Source organism: Camelus ferus, chromosome 6 (genome assembly GCF_009834535.1).
Source record: "Camelus ferus isolate YT-003-E chromosome 6, BCGSAC_Cfer_1.0, whole genome shotgun sequence".
Classification (NCBI taxonomy): domain Eukaryota; kingdom Metazoa; phylum Chordata; class Mammalia; order Artiodactyla; family Camelidae; genus Camelus; species Camelus ferus.
Window position 1 is genome coordinate 22,047,337 of NC_045701.1, and position 19,382 is coordinate 22,066,718.

The 19,382-nt window shown below is 33.8% G+C and overlaps 1 protein-coding gene across 19 annotated transcripts in view; it reads right to left on the reverse strand.

Annotated features, from left to right (window-relative positions):
* MGA (MAX dimerization protein MGA) overlaps positions 1-19,382 on the reverse strand; it is a 151,986-nt gene that overhangs the window by 53,019 nt on the left and 79,585 nt on the right. For all 19 annotated transcript variants that reach the window (XM_032481446.1, XM_032481442.1, XM_032481444.1 and 16 more), the window contains exons 3-5: positions 3,040-3,988; positions 2,137-2,215; positions 1,925-2,020 (exon numbers count right to left, since the gene is read on the reverse strand). In XM_032481446.1, coding sequence (XP_032337337.1) covers positions 1,925-2,020; positions 2,137-2,215; positions 3,040-3,988 — 1,124 coding nt within the window. The remainder of the gene's footprint in view (positions 1-1,924; positions 2,021-2,136; positions 2,216-3,039; positions 3,989-19,382) is intronic.

A 19,382-nucleotide genomic window follows, 5' to 3' on the forward strand; every position in this document is an offset into this window, starting at 1 on the left:
ACCACTCAGTTACTACAAATATTTAGCCAAACTAACTTAAATCTTTTAATATTGTAAGTCTTAAGAAGCAAAGGCTGGTTGGCTGGGGAGACGTGTGCCAAAATAAAATAGAGGAAAAATCCAAAATAAAACTTTACCTCATTAGGTAAGTGCTATACCGCTTACAGATTTAACCATTTTAAAAAATAAAACTACACAGGAAAACAGTTGAATTAATTTTAACAATGTGAGGACTACGTAAAAACTTAAACATGACAACACCAAATGCATAACCTGTATCACAAGTGAAAACTGACGATTCACACACTTTTTTGCCCAAAAAACTATCAGCTACCACCACTTAAAATTGAAAGACACTACATAAAAATACTGACTTCAGAAAAAGAGCAATGGGAATTTCTGAAAACAGTAGCCTACATTTCCATATGACAACAATTCACTGATGTGGCTGCCCCTCACTCCAGCTCACGAGAGTCCAACCCCACCCACAAATTCAGGCTAATTTCTCTTTACTTATGTTACTTGCTTAGTTTCCATAAGCATTTGACTTTGAACACCCATTACACAAAGGGAAAAAATTACAGATTTGACTAAAACGTCTTAAGAGAAGGAAAAAACTCACACCTTAGCCAAACAAGAAAAAATAGGCAAACAAACCAGAGCAAAAAGACCAGCAGGGAGTACTGAATATATGTTTAACTCTAAAACTAAGACTAAAACAAATGTGGGATTAGGTTGAAAGAACACAATATAAAAATAATATTTATACATTATCAGAGTAACTAACCCAAAAAAAAAAAAAAAAAAGAGGAGGTAGGGGAGAAAGTTAACTGATAGGGGAAAGAGAATATTATTTAAATAAAATAGCAGAAGTGAAAGCTAATAAATGATAGCAGACGATATTACCAGCAAGATTACTAGGATGTGACTGTGATTTTACATTGCAATCCATACTATCCAGTCCTCATCACTGGATTGAGATTTGCATACTTTAAGATCACACTGCCACACAGTCTCACATTAAAGCAAAAGTTCTAGTTATTACCATTAATTTAGACACTGAACGATCATTTTATAAGTCAACCTTTTGTTTGTTGGCAAATAATGCTTCCACTCTCATATAAATGATCTACTAGATAATATAAATCAGCTAGACAGTCTTGTGAAAAGAAAACTGACTAAGTCAAAAACTCAACAAACTACTCCAAGAAGTACGCCTAAAATAAAAAATATAAGGAAATTAACTACTAGGGCATGGCTTACAGTCTTTCATTTACAGTACAAACAGGGAAATCAGTAGTTAATTATGATGACAATAAGTAGAGTAAATTTTGTTATTTTTTTAAAAAGGATTAAAGCCACATAATCAAGGCCAAGATAAACTATTGTAACAAAATAGATAATAACGAAAATTTTAAATTAAGTCTCAAGCAATATATGGAATATGTTTACAGCCACACAATGAGAAAAAAGTGTTCTATTTACATAGCTAAATACATTACTAAGTATAGAAGAATAAGGACCTTCCCCTCCCAAAACAAAACAAAACAAAAAACCCACAGAAACAAATCAACCAGAATTTAGAAGAAATAAAACTGGGTTATAAGAAAGAAAAGAGAAAACACCACTTTCTTATGATGATACATTTTTAATGCATAATATATTATGCTTCACAAAGATAAAACAGTATCTTCAGAGTTGGAACAGTTTCTCTTAGGGTAAAAGACCTAGATATGTTTTTAAGTTAAAGGAAACAACCATACAGAGAAGAGAAAAATGCAAGCTGAAGGAAATGAAATCAAGGATGGGGGAAAGGAGGAAAAATAGAAAAAAGGAGGGAAGGAGCAAAAGGAGTGGGGGGTGGGGGAGGAAAGAAGAGAACACAATTAAAACTTGGCTTGTGTATTTTTTAAGAGAGTATTACCTTCTTGAAGACCAGGATGTATCACCTGCTTGTGCCGCAAGGCCTTCAAATCCTCTATCAATTCCTTTTCTAACTGGGAAATTCTTGCTCTGCAACCTGCTCAAAAAACAATGATAAAATAAGCTACTATATACTACAGAAGAATACACATTGCATCTTTCCCTTCTAGAGCCAAACACTCCAATATATCTTTTTATACTATTATATAATACCTGGGTCATTTGTGGTTGATGCCTGAAGACTAGAGGGTTCTTCTGTTGTTCCATCAACTGCATGAATGTCTAGAGCTTCCTATATTGAAAAAAAAGAAACAAAAAGTAGTTCACATCACTTCTAAAGGTTTAAAAGTAAACCAGGAGCATCTTTTTCATTCTGATAATTTTCACTATTTTCTAAATGTTATACATTAGCATCACTTTAATAACGGGGAGGGCGCAAAAAACTTTAATATATTCAGCTAACTGACTTAAAACTATATGTATGCCTATTTATCCCAATTTGTATACTGATTTCTTAGAGCCTTTGTAAAGATAGCTTACTCAGCAATTAACAAGGAGGAAAGAAAAGACCAGGGAGAGAGAATTCAACCTCTATGCAGCCAATTTACAAAGACTAGGCTTCTATAAAAATCTAAAAGAAAAATAATCTAGTTGAAGAGTTGGAGTAAAATAAAGCAACTATCACTGTGACAGCAGAATTAATAAAACTATTGATATTTGGTTCTGCACTGGTATTCTGCTACTGCTGATGAAAATCAGGGGATAGAGTATCCCAAAAGAGTTAGTAAACTTTTCATTTATTTACACAATTTCAAAGTCCATAATATAATAATGAAAATTCCAGTAAAAGCCAAAGATATTTAAAAATCCAGCTAAACACAGTGCAAAAATCATAGTCTGAGATCAAAGCAGACATAATTTTTAAAGTCCATTCAAACAAAACACCTTAACGATGCCTGTTAACCCAACATTTTGGAGATAGTCCCCTCCCTACGCACACAACCTCACATTATGGACGCATTCATAACAACTACATTTTAAGTTAGTTATCAGCCAGTATACAATTCAAGGATAACTATTTGGCCTCAAAAAGAATACTGAAAATGACAATCTTACCTTAGACTCAAAGGAAACAAAGAGAACACCATCTACATCTTCCAGATCAGGTTTCACATCCGGAAAGGTACTCCCAGGGCCCAAAGGAGTGTTCTTTGTAGAAGTTAAAGACTTTCCTGTGTTTTTAGGTGGTCGCCCTGCCTTAGAGAGTCTCAATTTCCGTGGCCTTCCTCTTTTTCCAGGGACGTTTGGGGGGGCATTCTGACTAGCATTTACAGCCTTAGAGGCCGTTGAAATCTTAAGCATAGTTGTTCTCTTTCTGCCCAAGTCCTCTTTTCCTAAAAATGAATCCCCAGCTGAACTCTTTGAATCATCAAGTATTTTTTCTGTATTAATGCTGTCAGATATATCAGGATATTTCCATTGAGGCTCATTAAGTGAGGGATAGTTTTGTACCACTCTGAAATCTGGTGAATGTCTTCTAAGACCATTTCCTGATTCCTTGCCTAAGCAAAAGCCAGTCTCATTAGAATTTTCAATGTACGTAGGCAAGTAGTCTAATTCTGTCAACACAGAAGATTTATCCTTCCGAGCTGTGGAAAGCATGTTATCAGGGAGCTCAGAAATCTTCACTGTGCTTTTGGTGACAGCACAGGGCTCCAGATAGACTACTGGCATCTTTCCAGCATCTAATTTGAACATTTTAGCTTTAGCAACACCTGATGGGCTACTTGGTAGCCATTTAGAAGACAGATGGTCAGCTTCTAGGTTATCAAATTTATTGTGCCTCTTGAGCTGTTTCTCTAGTATAGGATCATCATCACTGTTTGAATATACATCTGTTTCCTCATCTGTCTCTTCCTGTTTCACAGTGACCCCTTCTGGGCATTCACCAAGTTCATATTCATAATCATCCAGAGGCTCTTCTTTAATGACAACATTGAAGTTTCCATTCGGGTTTAATGGTGATGTTACATGGGAGCCATCTTCAAAACTGTTGGCAACAAGACTAGAGAGACAGGGGAGGGGTTGTTAAAAAGGAAAGAACTATCCACAAACAAGATTCAGGAGGGGGAAAAAAAGATTGTTGGAAACCAAGTAAAAACATCACATTTCAAGAACCATTCATCAAAACAAAAACACTATAGCATAACAAGGTTCTCAACAACTGTCTATCAACATCACACTTTAACATATTCTCTCAAATTCTCATGAAAAATATATAAAATAAAGAGTGAAGTTTTAACAAGTAGCTCCCATCACTAAATAAAAAAGCAAGATCTATCATAACACTTATTCTCCTAATGGTATTCTTCAAATGAGCCAACTCAATTTTGAAAGTAAACTGGCACTGACCTGAAATCAAACTCTAGAAATCTACACAAATTGACACCTGCCAACAAAAGCAAACTAATGTCCATTACAATTAAAAACTGCAATAAACATCAGGAAGAGCCTTTCAACTGCTCAGGGATTTTTTTTTGAGATAAAATTCACATAACATAAAACATAACACTTTAACCATTTTAAAATGTACAATCCAGCAGTTTTTTTCAGTGTATTCACAATACTCTTTTCAGGTGATTATTTTGACTTTAAAATTTAAAAACTCACTTTCAATGTAAAGATTCCACCATAATTCTTCCAAAGTAAAAGGGTAGGGTAGTTGAAGGCGACTACATGTCTAGATTTAATGTTTATAATTCATCAAAAAAAACAAATGATCTTTTTAGTTTCCCTTTTCTCCCAGCTGACCACTGAAAGTACATTAACTATACCAATGTATTCTGAGGACACATTAGAACTACTCACTAACCCAATTAAACTGATATTCTCTGTAAAACTTTCATTTATCTCAAATATGCACAAGCAACCATTACATCAATGTGTAGATACTTATTCCTTACAAAACTTAAGATCTTGACCTTATTCAAAAATTCAGTGGAGGACTTCCACTTTCAATTAGAATGTAGAAGATCACAAAAACCATCACTTCTGCCACAAAAGTGACAAAATACTAGAAAATTAAAAACCCTATTTTCTTTAAAGCCACTGACGACCTCTGGGTACAAATAAGTCTAAATGAACTTAAACTTAATTCCAGGATTTGCCTTCTCTATTTCTCTAAGTGACCACAGATCGCTACTGCTTTCAACCACCCTGAGTAGCATTTACACTGCCTGAAGCACAAGTGGAGAGAGGAAAAAAAGCTGCTATAAGCAAAGAATCTTTGCTGGGACACAGAGAAACCAAACTTCTAATGCCTGAGTATGTGTAGACTAGAATCCGGAGGACCCAAACAGAAAACAAGTCATTGCTCCTACCAACTATCATCTAGGGGACTTTTGCAGAATTTCCAATGATGCAGGAAACTTGGCCTGAAAACAGAGTACTTATAGTCTCACAGCACTTAGATCCCAAGGCCCTGTCATAAAGAGGAGTCCAAACAAAGCCAAGGTGAGCTCAAATTTACTGAAGTAAATCATCTAGACTGAAAGAGAAAAGGGGAAAGCAAAAAAAGTGTCAGAACCTGTGGGACAACATCAAATATGTAACATATTAGTAGCTGCACTTCTAAAAAGGCAGGAAAAAAAAGGAAAAACATTTGAAGAGAAAATGAACAAAAATATTCCAAAAAAGTGAAAGATTTTAATCCACAGATCTAAGAAGCTCAGCAAACACCAAGCATAAAGTCACATCTACCCACATGAAGATCAGGCACCTGAAAAAAGATCAGGAGAAAAGCCTTATAAGCAGGGGAGGAAAGAAGACACAACACTAGAGGAAAAACAGTAACAGGCAAACTACACATTGGAAACAATGTAAACCAGAAGACAATGGAATAACACCATTCATAAAGTATTTAAATAGCCAACCAAATGTTCTAGACCTACCAAAAGAAGCCTTCAACGCTAAAGACACTTCCAAACATCTGAAGGAATTCAGACTTCACAAAAAATACTACTTCCTAAGATCAGAAACAAGACAAGGATGTGAGCTCTCGTACTAAAGGTTCCACCAGCGTGATCAGGCAAGAAAAAGAAATAAGAGATCCAGACTGAAATGGAAGAAGTAAAATTTTCTACTCACAGATGACATGATCTTGTATACAGTCATTCCCCCAGTATTTGAGGGAGATTGGTTCCAGATCTCCCCACAAACACCAAAATCTGCCCAGTCCACAGTATTTTGTTATGTCAACCACAGAAGACTAATACAACCACATAAAAACAATTATAGAGGCACAGCTGAAAAACCACAGGCAACACAAACAGAAATTTTAAAATGCAATCCAAATGAAAACAGAGACAGATAACCAAAGAATAAGTGATTTAAACAGAAAATAACAAGATGAAATGCTTAAAGCACAGCCATATCAGTAATATTACGTGTGCATGAACAAAACAGTCCAATCAAAAGTCAACAATGGACAAAGAAAAAAGTCCCAACTGTAAGCCATTTAAAAGACCCACAATTTCAATCTAAAGACACATAGGCTAAAAGTAAAAGGAGAGGAAAAGATAAAATTATGCAAACAGAAAATCAGATGAAAGCCAGTGCAGCTTAATAACATCAGTCAAAGCAGATTTTAAAACAGGAGTACCATAAGAAATTAAAAGTGTCTTTTTAAAAATTTTATAAGCTCAATTCACCAAAAAGACATAAAAATAATCCTAAATGTGTATGTACCTTATCAAACAGCTTCAAAATATCTTAAGCAAAAATTCACAGTATTAAATAGAAAAAAATGACAAATCTACAACCATAGTGGGAGATTTTAAAACACCTTTCTCAGTAACTGATGGAACAAACCAGATGCCCCTCCCCACCAAAAAAATCAGTAAGGACAACAGAAGAATTGAACAATGCCACAAATCAAATTTACCTGATAAGACTCTATAGAACACCATCCAACAACTGTACAATACATACATGATTTTCCACTGTACTTGAAGTATTAATCAAACAAACCATATGCTAGACAGTAAAGCAAAAGCAAAGTCATGACAAATTTCTGTTTCAAAGCTTAAGTCACAGGTTCTCTGACAATAGAATCAAACTACAAATCAATAACAATTTCAACACAACATATCAGAAATCGTAGAATGTACCTAAACCAGTGCTCAGAGGAAATCTAAAATCAATTATCTTGGGGATTGATAAACTTTTCTGTAAAGGGTTAGGTAAATAAAAATATCAGGCTTTGAGATCCATAGTCTCTACTTAACGAGTTGACACTGTAGCAAAGAAGAAGCCACAAGACAATACATAAACAAGTGAGCATAGCTGTGTTTTAACATATGGACACTGAAATCTGAGTTTTACAAAATTTTTGCATGTTACAAAAAATATTACTCTTCTTTTGTCTTTTTCCACCAATCATTTAAAAACATAAAAACCATTTTGTTTGCAGGCTAGAGCGGGGAAGGATATGGCTCAAGCGGTAGAGCACATGCTTAGCATGCCCAAGGTCTTGGGTTTAATCCCCAGTACCTTCTCCAAAAACAAATAAGTGAACCTAACTACCTCCCTCCCCACAAAAAACAAAAGAAAACCTTAGTTTGCAGGCCATACCAAAAAAAAAAAAAAAAAAAAAAAAAAGGCACGCAGGCTAGTATGGTCCACAGGTCTTAGTCTACCAAGCCCTGAACTGAAATAGGCAAATTAAATCAAAAGCAAGCAAAAAGGAAATAAGACAAAGGGGGGGGGGGGAATCAATGAAATAGAAAACAACAGAGAAACTGAATTTATGGCTTGAAATCTGACAATAAAGAAAACTCCATGGCTGCCCTAAAGTTTAACAAAAACATGAAAAACTACCATCTTGCACAAACTCAGAAAATACAGGAGAATGCAACACTTTACAATTTGTCTTATGAAGAAAGCAAAACCCTGAAACCAAAATATGAGAAATAATACTACACAAATATCCTTCATGAATTTAGGTGCAAATGTGAGGAATAAAATATCAGTAAATTAAATCCAGCAATATTAAAATGAATGTTGTTATGACCAAGTAGTATTTATCACAGGAATGCAAAGCTGTTATAGCATTTCCAGACCTCTCACCCCATCCCCGCTTACTTATAAAATCAATCAATGTAACTAACCATATTAACAAAAAAAAAGGGAAGAAAAACATAGGAAATCTCAATGCATACAAGAACATCATTCAATAAAATTTAATAATCATTCTTAACAATGCTTAGGAAATTAGAACTTGAAGGAAAGTTCTCAATGTGATACAGGGCATTACAAAAACCTACAGGCAACATCATAATATCCAATAAGAAATATTGAAGGATTTTTTCTAAAAATTAAGAGACACGAATGACCATTCTCAAAATTCATTTTCAACATAATCCAAACAGTGCAATAAGGCAAAAAAGAGAAAATGGTAATAAAGGTTGGAAAAGAAGAGGTTAAACTTTCTTCACAGACAACATTAATTGTGTATGTAGAAAATCCTAAACACTACAAATTAAGTGAATTCAGCAAGGTCTTCAGATGCAAGATCAAGACAGAAAAACCAACTGTATTTCTACATACTATCAGAGGCTGGAAACTTACACTACCTAATTCAAAGATTTATTACACCTTATGTCATCAAGCCTATATGTTATTGGCAAAAGAACAAATATATAGAACAAAAAACTAGTCTAAAAATAGACCCATCCATGTACATATAGTCACTTGACTTTCCAAGGCACCAGTGCATTTTAATGGGAAAAGTAAAGTCTTTTCAATATGATGCTAGAGCATGTAGATACCTGCATGGAAAATATGAGCCTTGACCTCCAACTTCATGCCATACCCAAAAACTAAGCCAAGATGGATTCGATTTGAATGTGAAAGCTAAAACATCTTCCCCGTTTGAAAAATTTCACTTAACTGGTGAAAATACCTTTTTCTTTATCTGTTGGGTTTTTTTTAACAGCTTTATTATATATGTCACATATCCTAAAACCCACCCATTTTAGGTGACAACTCAATGATTTTTATTAAATTTATAGTTTTGTCAACACCACAATCCACTCTTACTTAACCTGTTTTTAAAGGTTAAACAAAACAAGCCCCCTCTTTTCCCTTTTCTTATTATCTAAGCTTTTATGTCTATTTATGTGTAATTCCCTATCAAGTAATTTATAATTCACACTTAATGATAGTTCTTTCATAATCTTCATATTTCAAGACATGAACTTCCAAAATAATCTCTATCTTCTTTTCACTTAACCATATGACTTGAATTATGTTTGCAGTAGCTGAGAACCTCATGAAGCTAAATCTTGGCTGCTACTGCAATTAACTGCTTTCACATTTCCTGAGAAATTAAACTTGCTAACTTAGAAACATTCTCAGAAAGGATTTCTCTTTCTCTTCCAATAAAAACTTTATGCATAAAGCATGATTTTTTTTTTCTTGGCAGGAAGATTTTGTAAGCACCCTGAAGTTTCATACTTTTGGGAAGTATCTACACAAAAAAACTAGTTGAAATATTATCTAATCAAGAATATGAGTAAAACCTCTGACTTGTAAACATGAATTAACTTAAAGGATTACTTTTTTGTTGGCATACACAATCAATGCAATAAATAAATGACATATAGCAGCCACTTCTGAAACACACTAAAAAGCTTTAAGTGCTGTGGATAAGCCAAACTCATTCAGTCAACATTTACTTAGCTCCTACAATGTGCCAGACACATTTTGTTGGGCACAGGGATTACCAATATAAATAAAGCCAGTCCCTGCATTCAAGGAAGTTAGAGACCAATGCAGGAGAAAGACAAGTAGACAATATAATGTTATTTAATTTAATAGGTACTAAGGTAAAGATATGTACAGGTACTAAGGGTGCATATTAGAAAAGGCCATAACATAATGTCTTCCATGAAGTTGGTGATTAGAGTAAAAGAAAAAAGAAATCCACTGGAAAAGGGAATGTAGAGTAGAAAAGAAAAGAAAAGAGCTCTTGGAAACTGAAATCTGATAGCTGTAATAAAAACATTAGTAAGTTAGAAGCACGATCAAGGAAATCTCACATAACGTAGAGCAAAAAAAGACAATGAAAGAAAATAAAAGATGATTATATAAGATAATCAATTCAGTAGATGGAACATCCAACTATCAAGACTTGTATTTTTAAAAACAGAAAAATGAAAGTGAAAAAATTATCAAAGAAATAATACTTAAATGCTTCTAGGACCAAGCAACTTCAATTTCTTGTTTTGAAAAACTGTTTTCTCACAATGCTGAGAAGAACCATGCCAAAGCTCAGCACCAAAATTTCATGAGAGACCAACAAAAGATCTTTAGAGCCTTCAAACTACCAGGAATCAAACTTCTGAACAGCAAACTGGAATACAACAACACATTTTCAGCACAGAATTCTATACTCCACAAAAATCTTATCAAGTAAGAGGATACATAATAAAGCTATTTTTTCAATATGCAAGAAGAAAATCATGGGTTGAGAGGGGTGAAGAAGAGGACTACCATCTTTCTCAGAAGTAGTTTTACTTAAACATTTTAAAATTCGATGCCTCATACATCCTTTCTGAGGAAACTACTGAAAATACACTTGAAAAATGTAAATTAAAACCAAAATGCTCTCACTTTCATCACTTCTATTTAACATAGTCCTGAAAGCTGTAACTAAAGCAATTAGGTAAGAAAAAATGGTATCAATTAAAACTGGAAAGGAAGAAGTAAAACTATCATTATTAGTAAATGACATCTTATATGTAGAAAGCTCTAAGTACACACACACACACACACACACACACACTCAGAGCCAGTTAGTAAATTAAGCAAGGCTGCAGGATACAAAATCAAAATCAAAAATCAGCTATATTTCCATACACTGAGAAATACGCAGTATGACATAGCAGTTTCCTTTTCAAAAACACAATTAGGATGAAACTAAGAGCTGCTTCTTTGAAAAGATACACAACACTGACAAGTCTTTAGCCAGATTCATCAAGAAAAAAACAGAGGACCCAAATAAAATCAGAAATAAAAAAGAAGTAGCAACCAATACCACAGAAATACAAAGGATCATAAAGAAATTACTATGAACGATTGTATGCCAATAAAATGGACAACCTAGAAGAACTGAATAAATTCCTAGAAATAATCACCTAGTGTAATTGCCCAAGACTGAATCAGGAAGAAATACAAAATATAAACAGACCAATTAACAATAATAAAATTCAATCAGTAATTTAAAAGACTCCCAAGAAACAAAAGCGCAGGAAGAGACAGCTTCATGGGTGAACTCTACCAAGCTTCTAAAGAATTCACACCTGTACTTCTCAAAATACTCCAAAGTGTCAGAAAAAAGAATGTTTCTGAAGTTCTACAAGGCCAGCATCACCCTGATAACAAAATCAGACAAAGACATCACCATAAAAGAAAGAAAAAAGAAAAAAATGTATAGACGAGTATCTATAACAGAAATGCTGCAAAAATCCTCAACAAAATATCAGCAAACCAAATTCAACAATAGTTGTACGGATCACAAACCATGATCAACTGGGATTTATCCCAGGGATTCAAAGATGAGTTAATTTAATGCAAATCAGTCAATGTGATATACACATTAACAAATCGAATAATAATAATATCATTTCAATAGATGCAGAAAAAGCTTTTGATAAAATCCAACATTTACTTATGATAAAAACTATCAACAAAGTGTGTATAGAAAGAACATACTTCAACATAATAAAGGCCATATGACAAACATAGTGCCACACTCACTGGTGAACAGCTGAAAGTAATCCCTCTAAGATCAGGAACAAGACAAGATGCCTACTCTACCCACTTTTATACAACATAATATTGGAAGTCCTAGCCACAGCAATCAGACAAGAAAAGGAAATAAAAGGAATCTAAATTGTAAGGAAGAAGTAAAACCTACTGTTTGCAGGTGACATAATACTATATATAGAAAATCCTAAAGATGCCACTAAAAAATTAATAGAAAAAATAAATGATTCAGTAAAGGTACAGGATACAAAATTAAAATACAGAAATCTGTTGTGTTTCTATACAGTAACAACAAACTATCAGAAAGGGAAACTAACAAAATCAATCCCATTTACAATTGCATCCAAAATAATTAAGGTACCTAGGAATAAATCTAACTAAGAAGGTAAAAGATCTGTACTGGGAAAACTATAAGACAGTGATGAAAAGAACTCAAGAAGACAACAACATATGAAAAGATACACTGTGCTCATTGATTAGAAGAAATATTATTATTAAAATGACTATACTACTCAAGGCAATCTACAGATTCAATGCAATCCCTCTGAAAATACCAATGGCATTTTTCACAGAACTAGAACAAATAACTATAAATCTGTATGGAAACCCAGAAGACCCTGAATAGTCAAAACAATCTTGAGAAAGAAGAACAAAACTGGAGGTATCATGATCACTGATTTCAAACTATACTATAAAACTAAAGTCATCAAAACAGTATGGTACTTGCACAAAAGCAGACACATATCAATGGACCAGAACAGAGCGCCTAGAAATGAACCCACATTTATACTGGCAATTAATCTACAATAGAGGAAGCAAGAATAAACAATGGGGAAAAGACAGCTTCTTCAACAAATGGTGTTGGGAAAATAGGACAACTACACTCATAAGAATCAAACAGGACTACTCTCTTACACAATATACAAAAATAAACTCAGAATGGATTAAAGACTTAAAGGTAAGACCTGAAATCATAAAACTCCTAAAAGAAAACATAAGCAGTATGCTCTCTAACATCACTTTTAGCAATATTTTTTTGGATATGTCTCCTCAGGCAAGGGGAAAAAAAAATCAAAAATAGACAAATGGGATCACATCAAACTAAAAAGCTTCTGCACAGTAAAGGAAACATCAACAAAATGAAAAGGCCACCTACTGAATGACAGAAGATATTTGCAAACAATTATCTGATAAAGTGTTGATGTCCAAAATATACACAGAATTCATATAGCTCAACATCAAAAACAAACAAAAAACCAAGCAACCCAATTAAGAAATGGGCAGAGGACCTAAATACATATTTTTCCAAAGAAGACACAAATGGGCAACAGGCATATGAAAAGGTGCTCAACATCACTCATCATCAGGGAAATGCAAATCAAAACACAAGCTATCACCTCACACCTAACAGAATAACTACTACTGAAAAAACAATAGATAACAAGTATTGGTGAGAATGTGAAGAAAAGGAAACCCTCACGCACTGTTGGTGGGAGTAAGTTGGTGCAGCCACTATGGAAAACCATATGGAGGAGTCTCACAAAATTAAAGATAGAAATTCCATAGCAATTGCCAAACAATTCCACTTGTGGGTATTTTCCCAAAGAAAACAAAAACACTAAATCAAAAAGACATAGTACCCCTACATTCATAGCAGCATTATTCACAAAAGCCAAGATGTGGAAGCAACCTAAGTGTCTACTGATAGAGGAATGGAGGAATGGATAAAGATGTGAAATAGACAGACAGATAATGGAATATTAGTCACAAAAAAGAATAAATTTCTTGCCATTTGCAACAACATGGATGGACCTAGAAGATATTATGCTAAGTGAAATAAGTCAGACACAAAAAGACAAATATTGTATGATTTCACTTTTATGTGAAATCTAAAAAAACAAATGAACATGTGTAACAAAACACAATCATAGATATAGAAAACAGATGGTTACCAGAGGAGAGGGTGGGGGAATGAATGAAATAGGTGAGGGAAATCAAGAGGTACAAACTTCAAGTTACAAAATAAGTAAGTCACAAGGATGAAACAGCATAGAAAACATAACCAATAAGAAGTTTATATCTTTGCATGGTGACAGATGGTAACTAGACTTATCATGGTGACCATTTGGTAATGTATAGAAATATCAACTCACTCTGTTGCACACCAGAACTAACATAGAGTTGTAGGTCAATTATTCTCCAAAACAAACTCAGAAAAAGAGATCAGATTTGTGGTTACCAGAGGCAGGGAAGAGAGAAATTGAATGAAGGTGGTGAAAAGGTACAAACTTCCAGTTATAAGATAAATAAATACTAAGTTTGTAACGTACAACACAATTAACACTGTTGTATGTTACATATTAAAGTTACTAAGGGAGTTAAATCCTAAGTGTTCTCATCACAAGGAAAAATTTTTTTCTTTTATTTTGCATCTACATAAGATGATGGATATTCATTAAACTTGTGATAACCATTCCATGATGTATGTAAGTCAAATCATTATGATGTACACCTTTAACTTATATACAGTGCTACATGTCAATTATATCTCAGTAACATTGGAAGTAAACACATACACAGAAAGAAAGAGAGGGAGGGAGGGAGGAAGAGAGACAGAGAGAGGGAGGGAGGGAGGGAGGGAATTCCTGGCACAGACCTGCTTTCAACAGACGTTAAAAATTGCTATTATTGTGATATAACCATGCTATAACAGTTATTTGATGTAGCTTGGAATGAGCAAAATTATGTTAACGTAACATGAATTCAAATTAAAGTAATGGATTTGTTTAGATGCCTTAAATAAACATGAGTAATTGTCATTTGGGAAAAAATAAAGGAAATTAAGAAAATTATCCAATTTGCAATAGCATCAACAAGAATAAATTACATGGGACTAGATTCAGCCAAGGAGGTAAGAGACTTATACTGCAAACTCTACAGTACTCATAAAAGGAACTAAAGATCTAAATAAATGGAAAGATACACTATGTTTATGGATTGTTTTTAAGATACAATATTGTTAAGGTAACAACACTGTAACAGAAAAGAACAAATTTGACTCCGTATTAGATCTGTTCCTTTGGCTTTTACCCCTGTGCTCTGTCTCCTAGACTGGTTCTGCACCTTTTGCAAAAGAATGTTGCCTGTAGTCTGAAATATAAGAATAGGATAGCCTATTCTCAAGGCTCTGGCCTTACAGGGTATTAACACTTCCGCATTCACATAAAGATTAAAAGTTGCAGAATAGAAAATAACATTTGTTTTGTTGGAGGTTTACAGGGATACCATAACCTGACCCACATGGATGGCTGTAAGAACAAAGAATTCCAAAACCAAGAAGTTTGCAACAAGCACACCCCCTCTCCCCAACTTTTTAGTATACAAGGAGCCTGAATTTTGACTTGGGGAAGATGGTTCTCCAGGACGTTAGCCTGCCATCTTCTCAGTCTGCTGGCTTTCCAAATGAAGTGTTATTCCTTGCCCCAGCACCTCATCTCCCAACGTACTGACTTGTCATGCAATAAGCAAAACAAGTTTGGACTTGGTAACAACACTAACCAAAGCAATATACAAATTCTGTGTAATCCTTATCAATATCCCAATGGCACTTTCTGCAGAAGTAGAAAAAACAAATACTAAAATTCGCACAAAATTTTAAGAGACTCAGATAGCCAAAACAATCTTGAAAAATAAGAACAAAGTTGGCAGACACAGACTTCTCGATTTCAAAATTTACTACAAACCTACAGTAATCAAAACACTGTACTATCAGCTTAAAAACAGACATACAGACCAATGGAATAGTGATCCCAGAAACAAACACACACATATATAATCAACTGATTTTTGGCCAGAGTGCCAAGACCAATGAATAGGAAAAGGACAACCTTTTTCACAAATGTTGCTGGAAAAAACTGGATATACCCATGCAAAAGAATAAAGCTAGACTTTTACCTTAAACTCAGAAACACTCAAAATGGATACAAGGCCTAAATTTAAGAACTGAAACATATATAACTCTTAAAAACCTAGGAGAAAATCTTTTTAACTTTGTAACTGGTAACAGTTTCTGAAGTAAGACACAAAAGCACAAGCCAGTGGAAGAAAAAAATTGAAAAACTGTACTTCATCAAAACTAAAATCTTTTTTGTGCAATAAAAACACTATCATCAGACTCCATGCACAGGATAGGGGAATATTTGCAAATCATTTATTTAATAATTGGTTTCACACCCAGAATACATGAAGAACTCCCACAACTCAACAACAACAACAAAAAACCCACAATTATTAAATGGGCAAAGGACTGGAATAGACATTTTTTTGAGAAGATATACAAATGGCCAATAAGCATATGAAAAGATGCACAACATCACTAATCATTAGGGAAATACAAACCCAAACCATAATGATACAATTAAGTGTTGGGTAAAGATGTGGAGAAACTGGAACCCGTGTGCACTGCTGGTGGGAAAGTAAAACAGTGGCCACTATGGAAACCAATATGGTGGCTCCTCAAAGAATTAAATGGAATTTCTACACGATCCAGAAATTCCACTTCTAGAAATACACCTAAAACGATGAAAGGAGAGTCTCAAAAGAGGTATTTGTACACCCAGGTTCATATAGCACCATAATCCACCATAGCCAGTATAGGTGGAAGCAACCCAGTGTCCATCAACAGATAAATGGATAAACAAAGTGTGGTATATACACACAATGGAATATTATTCAGTCACAAAAAGAAATGAAACACTGATACATACTACAACATGGATGTAAAACCACTTTGAAAACCTAAGTAATAACTGAAAACTTCCTAATTTGGGAAAGGAAACAGTCACTCAAGTCCAGGAAGCACAGAGTTCCAAACAGGACCAACCCAAAGAGGAACACACCAAGGCACATAGTAATCAAATAGACAAAAATTAAGGATAAGGAGAAAATATTAAAAATCAGCAAGAGAAAAAGCAATAAATAACATACAAGGGAACTCCCAGAAGGTTATCAGCTGATTTTTCAGCAGAAACTCTACAGGGGCCAGAAGGGAGTGGCACTATATATTCAAAGTAATGAAAGGGGAAAACTTATAACCAAGAATACTCTATCCAGCAAGGCCCTCATTCAGATCTGTTGGAGAAATCAAAAGCTTCACAGATAAACAAAAGCTAAAAGAATTTAGCACCACCAAACCAACTTTACAACAAATGTTAAAGGAACTTCTCTAGTCATCAAATAATAAGAGAACAAAAAGAAGAAAGAGAAAAAAAAGACCTACAAAAGACTGCTTTGGCAATTCAGGGTCTTTTATGGTTCCATATAAATTTTGGAATTCTTTGTTCTAATTCTATGAAAAATGCCTTGAGTATTTTGACAGGGGTTACGCTGGATCTGGAGATTGCTTTGGGTAGCACAGCCACTTTGATAATGTTAATTCTTCCAATCCAAGAGCACAAGGTATCTTTCCATTTCTTTGTATCATCTTCAATTTCCTTCATAAATGTTTTACAGTTTTCAGAGTACAGGTAACCTCTTTGGTTAAATTTATTTCTAGGTATTTTGTTGTTTTTGATGTAATAAAATGTTTATGCCAGTTGTAAAATTCTCATTTTTGAAGTTAAAAAAAAAAAGAAAAGAAAAAAGAAAAGTGAATGAGGGGCCGCAAATGGCAAAATACCCTTCTTTCTTACAGGTGAGTTGTATTCTGTTACATACATATGCTACATCTTCTTTATCCATTCATCTATTGATGTGCATTTAGGATGCTTCTATATTTCGGCAATTATAAATAATATTGCTATTAATAGCAGGGTATATGTATCTTTTTGAATTAACTCTTATTTTTGGATGGCTTTATTCCTTTGATAACTACGTAAGTTTAAAAAGCTAAAGCTCTAAACATTCTTAGAAACAATAAACAGTACATATATGTAAATTTTAAAAAAGAGTAGTATATTGTGTATATGTATTTACATGCAATATATTGTATATGTGCAGTCAAACTGTAACAATTCTACCTAATAAACTGAAAAAATGAAAAAGAAATAAATAGAAAAAAGTATTAAAAAGATAAATTTGTTGGTATTATGCAGGAGAGAATGTAAGGAAAATACCAGCAGATAATTTAGGAGTAATGATTGTAAGAAGTAATAAGAAGGGTGTAAATCTCATATGCCACAGAAGTGGAACCAGTAAGATTAGATAGCAGAGTAGAATAAGAATAAAAGCAAAAAAACAAGAAGGTGCCAAGGTAGCAGAGTAGAGACTCACAGCTCACCCTCTTTGACTAATAAACACCAAGAATTACATCTACAAGCCCACTGAATCACACAGAACACCTACTGAACTCTGACAGTGTCTCTTGCTTCAAAATACAGGAGGATTCACCAAATCCAATAAACAAGTTTATAGTTCACGGAATTACATTCAGTATCTTGTAGTAACTTATGGTGAAAAAGAATATGAAAATGAAAATGAATATATGTATGTTCATGTATGACTAAAGCATTATGCTGTACACCAGAAATTGACACATTGTAAATTGACTATACTTCAATAAATATATATATACAAAAAAAAGGCAAAAAAACCCCAGAATCATCAAAGATGACTCCCACAATTTGAGCCTCAAAAGAAACTGTAATAGTCTACTGTAACTAAATAATGGAGCTGAATAAAACATCTAAAAATGGAGCCCTTTTGGAAGTCATCACTGTACAATGATACCTAGTCATAAGGGTGCAGTGCAAATGACAGTGTAGACAGAATAAAATTTAGAATAACTTTTTTAAAAACCCAACATGAGGACTGAAAAGATAATGTTCTAAGGAACAAGAACAAAAAATCAGGATAGTAATATCTAAAGAGAAATGAAGTATCTTATTTGTCAAAATAAAATCTGTCAAGTGGATCAATCTGATCAATCTGTTAAGTGGATCCCACGTGACCTTTGAGAAAATAAGTACATTAGTATGTCTAGGAAAAGTAGACAACAGGGGATATGAAGAAAGAAAAAAAGTGAGAAAATGTAAGCAGTGGTGGAGACAATTGTTCAAGAAAGCTGGTAACAAAAGAACAAAAGTAAATGATAATAGAAATAGACAATTAAAAACTTCTGTTTCTCACGTTTTTAAAAAGAAAAAAAAAGGGTATGAAGTAGAAAGAAACTAAAGATCCTGGAAAGAGTACAATGTAAAAACACCATCCTTCACTAATAAGAAAGTTTAATTTCCAAAGGGTAAAATACTCTATCCTCTCAACCTATGCTGAAACATTTAACAGCCTTAGACAAAAATATATCAAATTAATAACAGGTTAAAAATTTACTATCATTAAAAAAGAATGAAATAATGCCATATGCATCAACATGGATGGACTCAGAAATTATCATACTAAGTGAAGTAAGTGAAAGAAAAATATTTTTATCACTTATATGTGGAATCCAAAAAAAAAGATGCAAATGAGTTTATTTACAAAACAGAAACAGTCTCACAGACATAAAAAACAAACTTATGTTTAACAAACAGGAGAGTGGGGAAGGGATAAATTAGGAGTTTGGGATTTGCAGATACTAACTACTATATATAAAATAGATAAACAACAAGGTCCTACTGAATAGCACAGGAAACTAT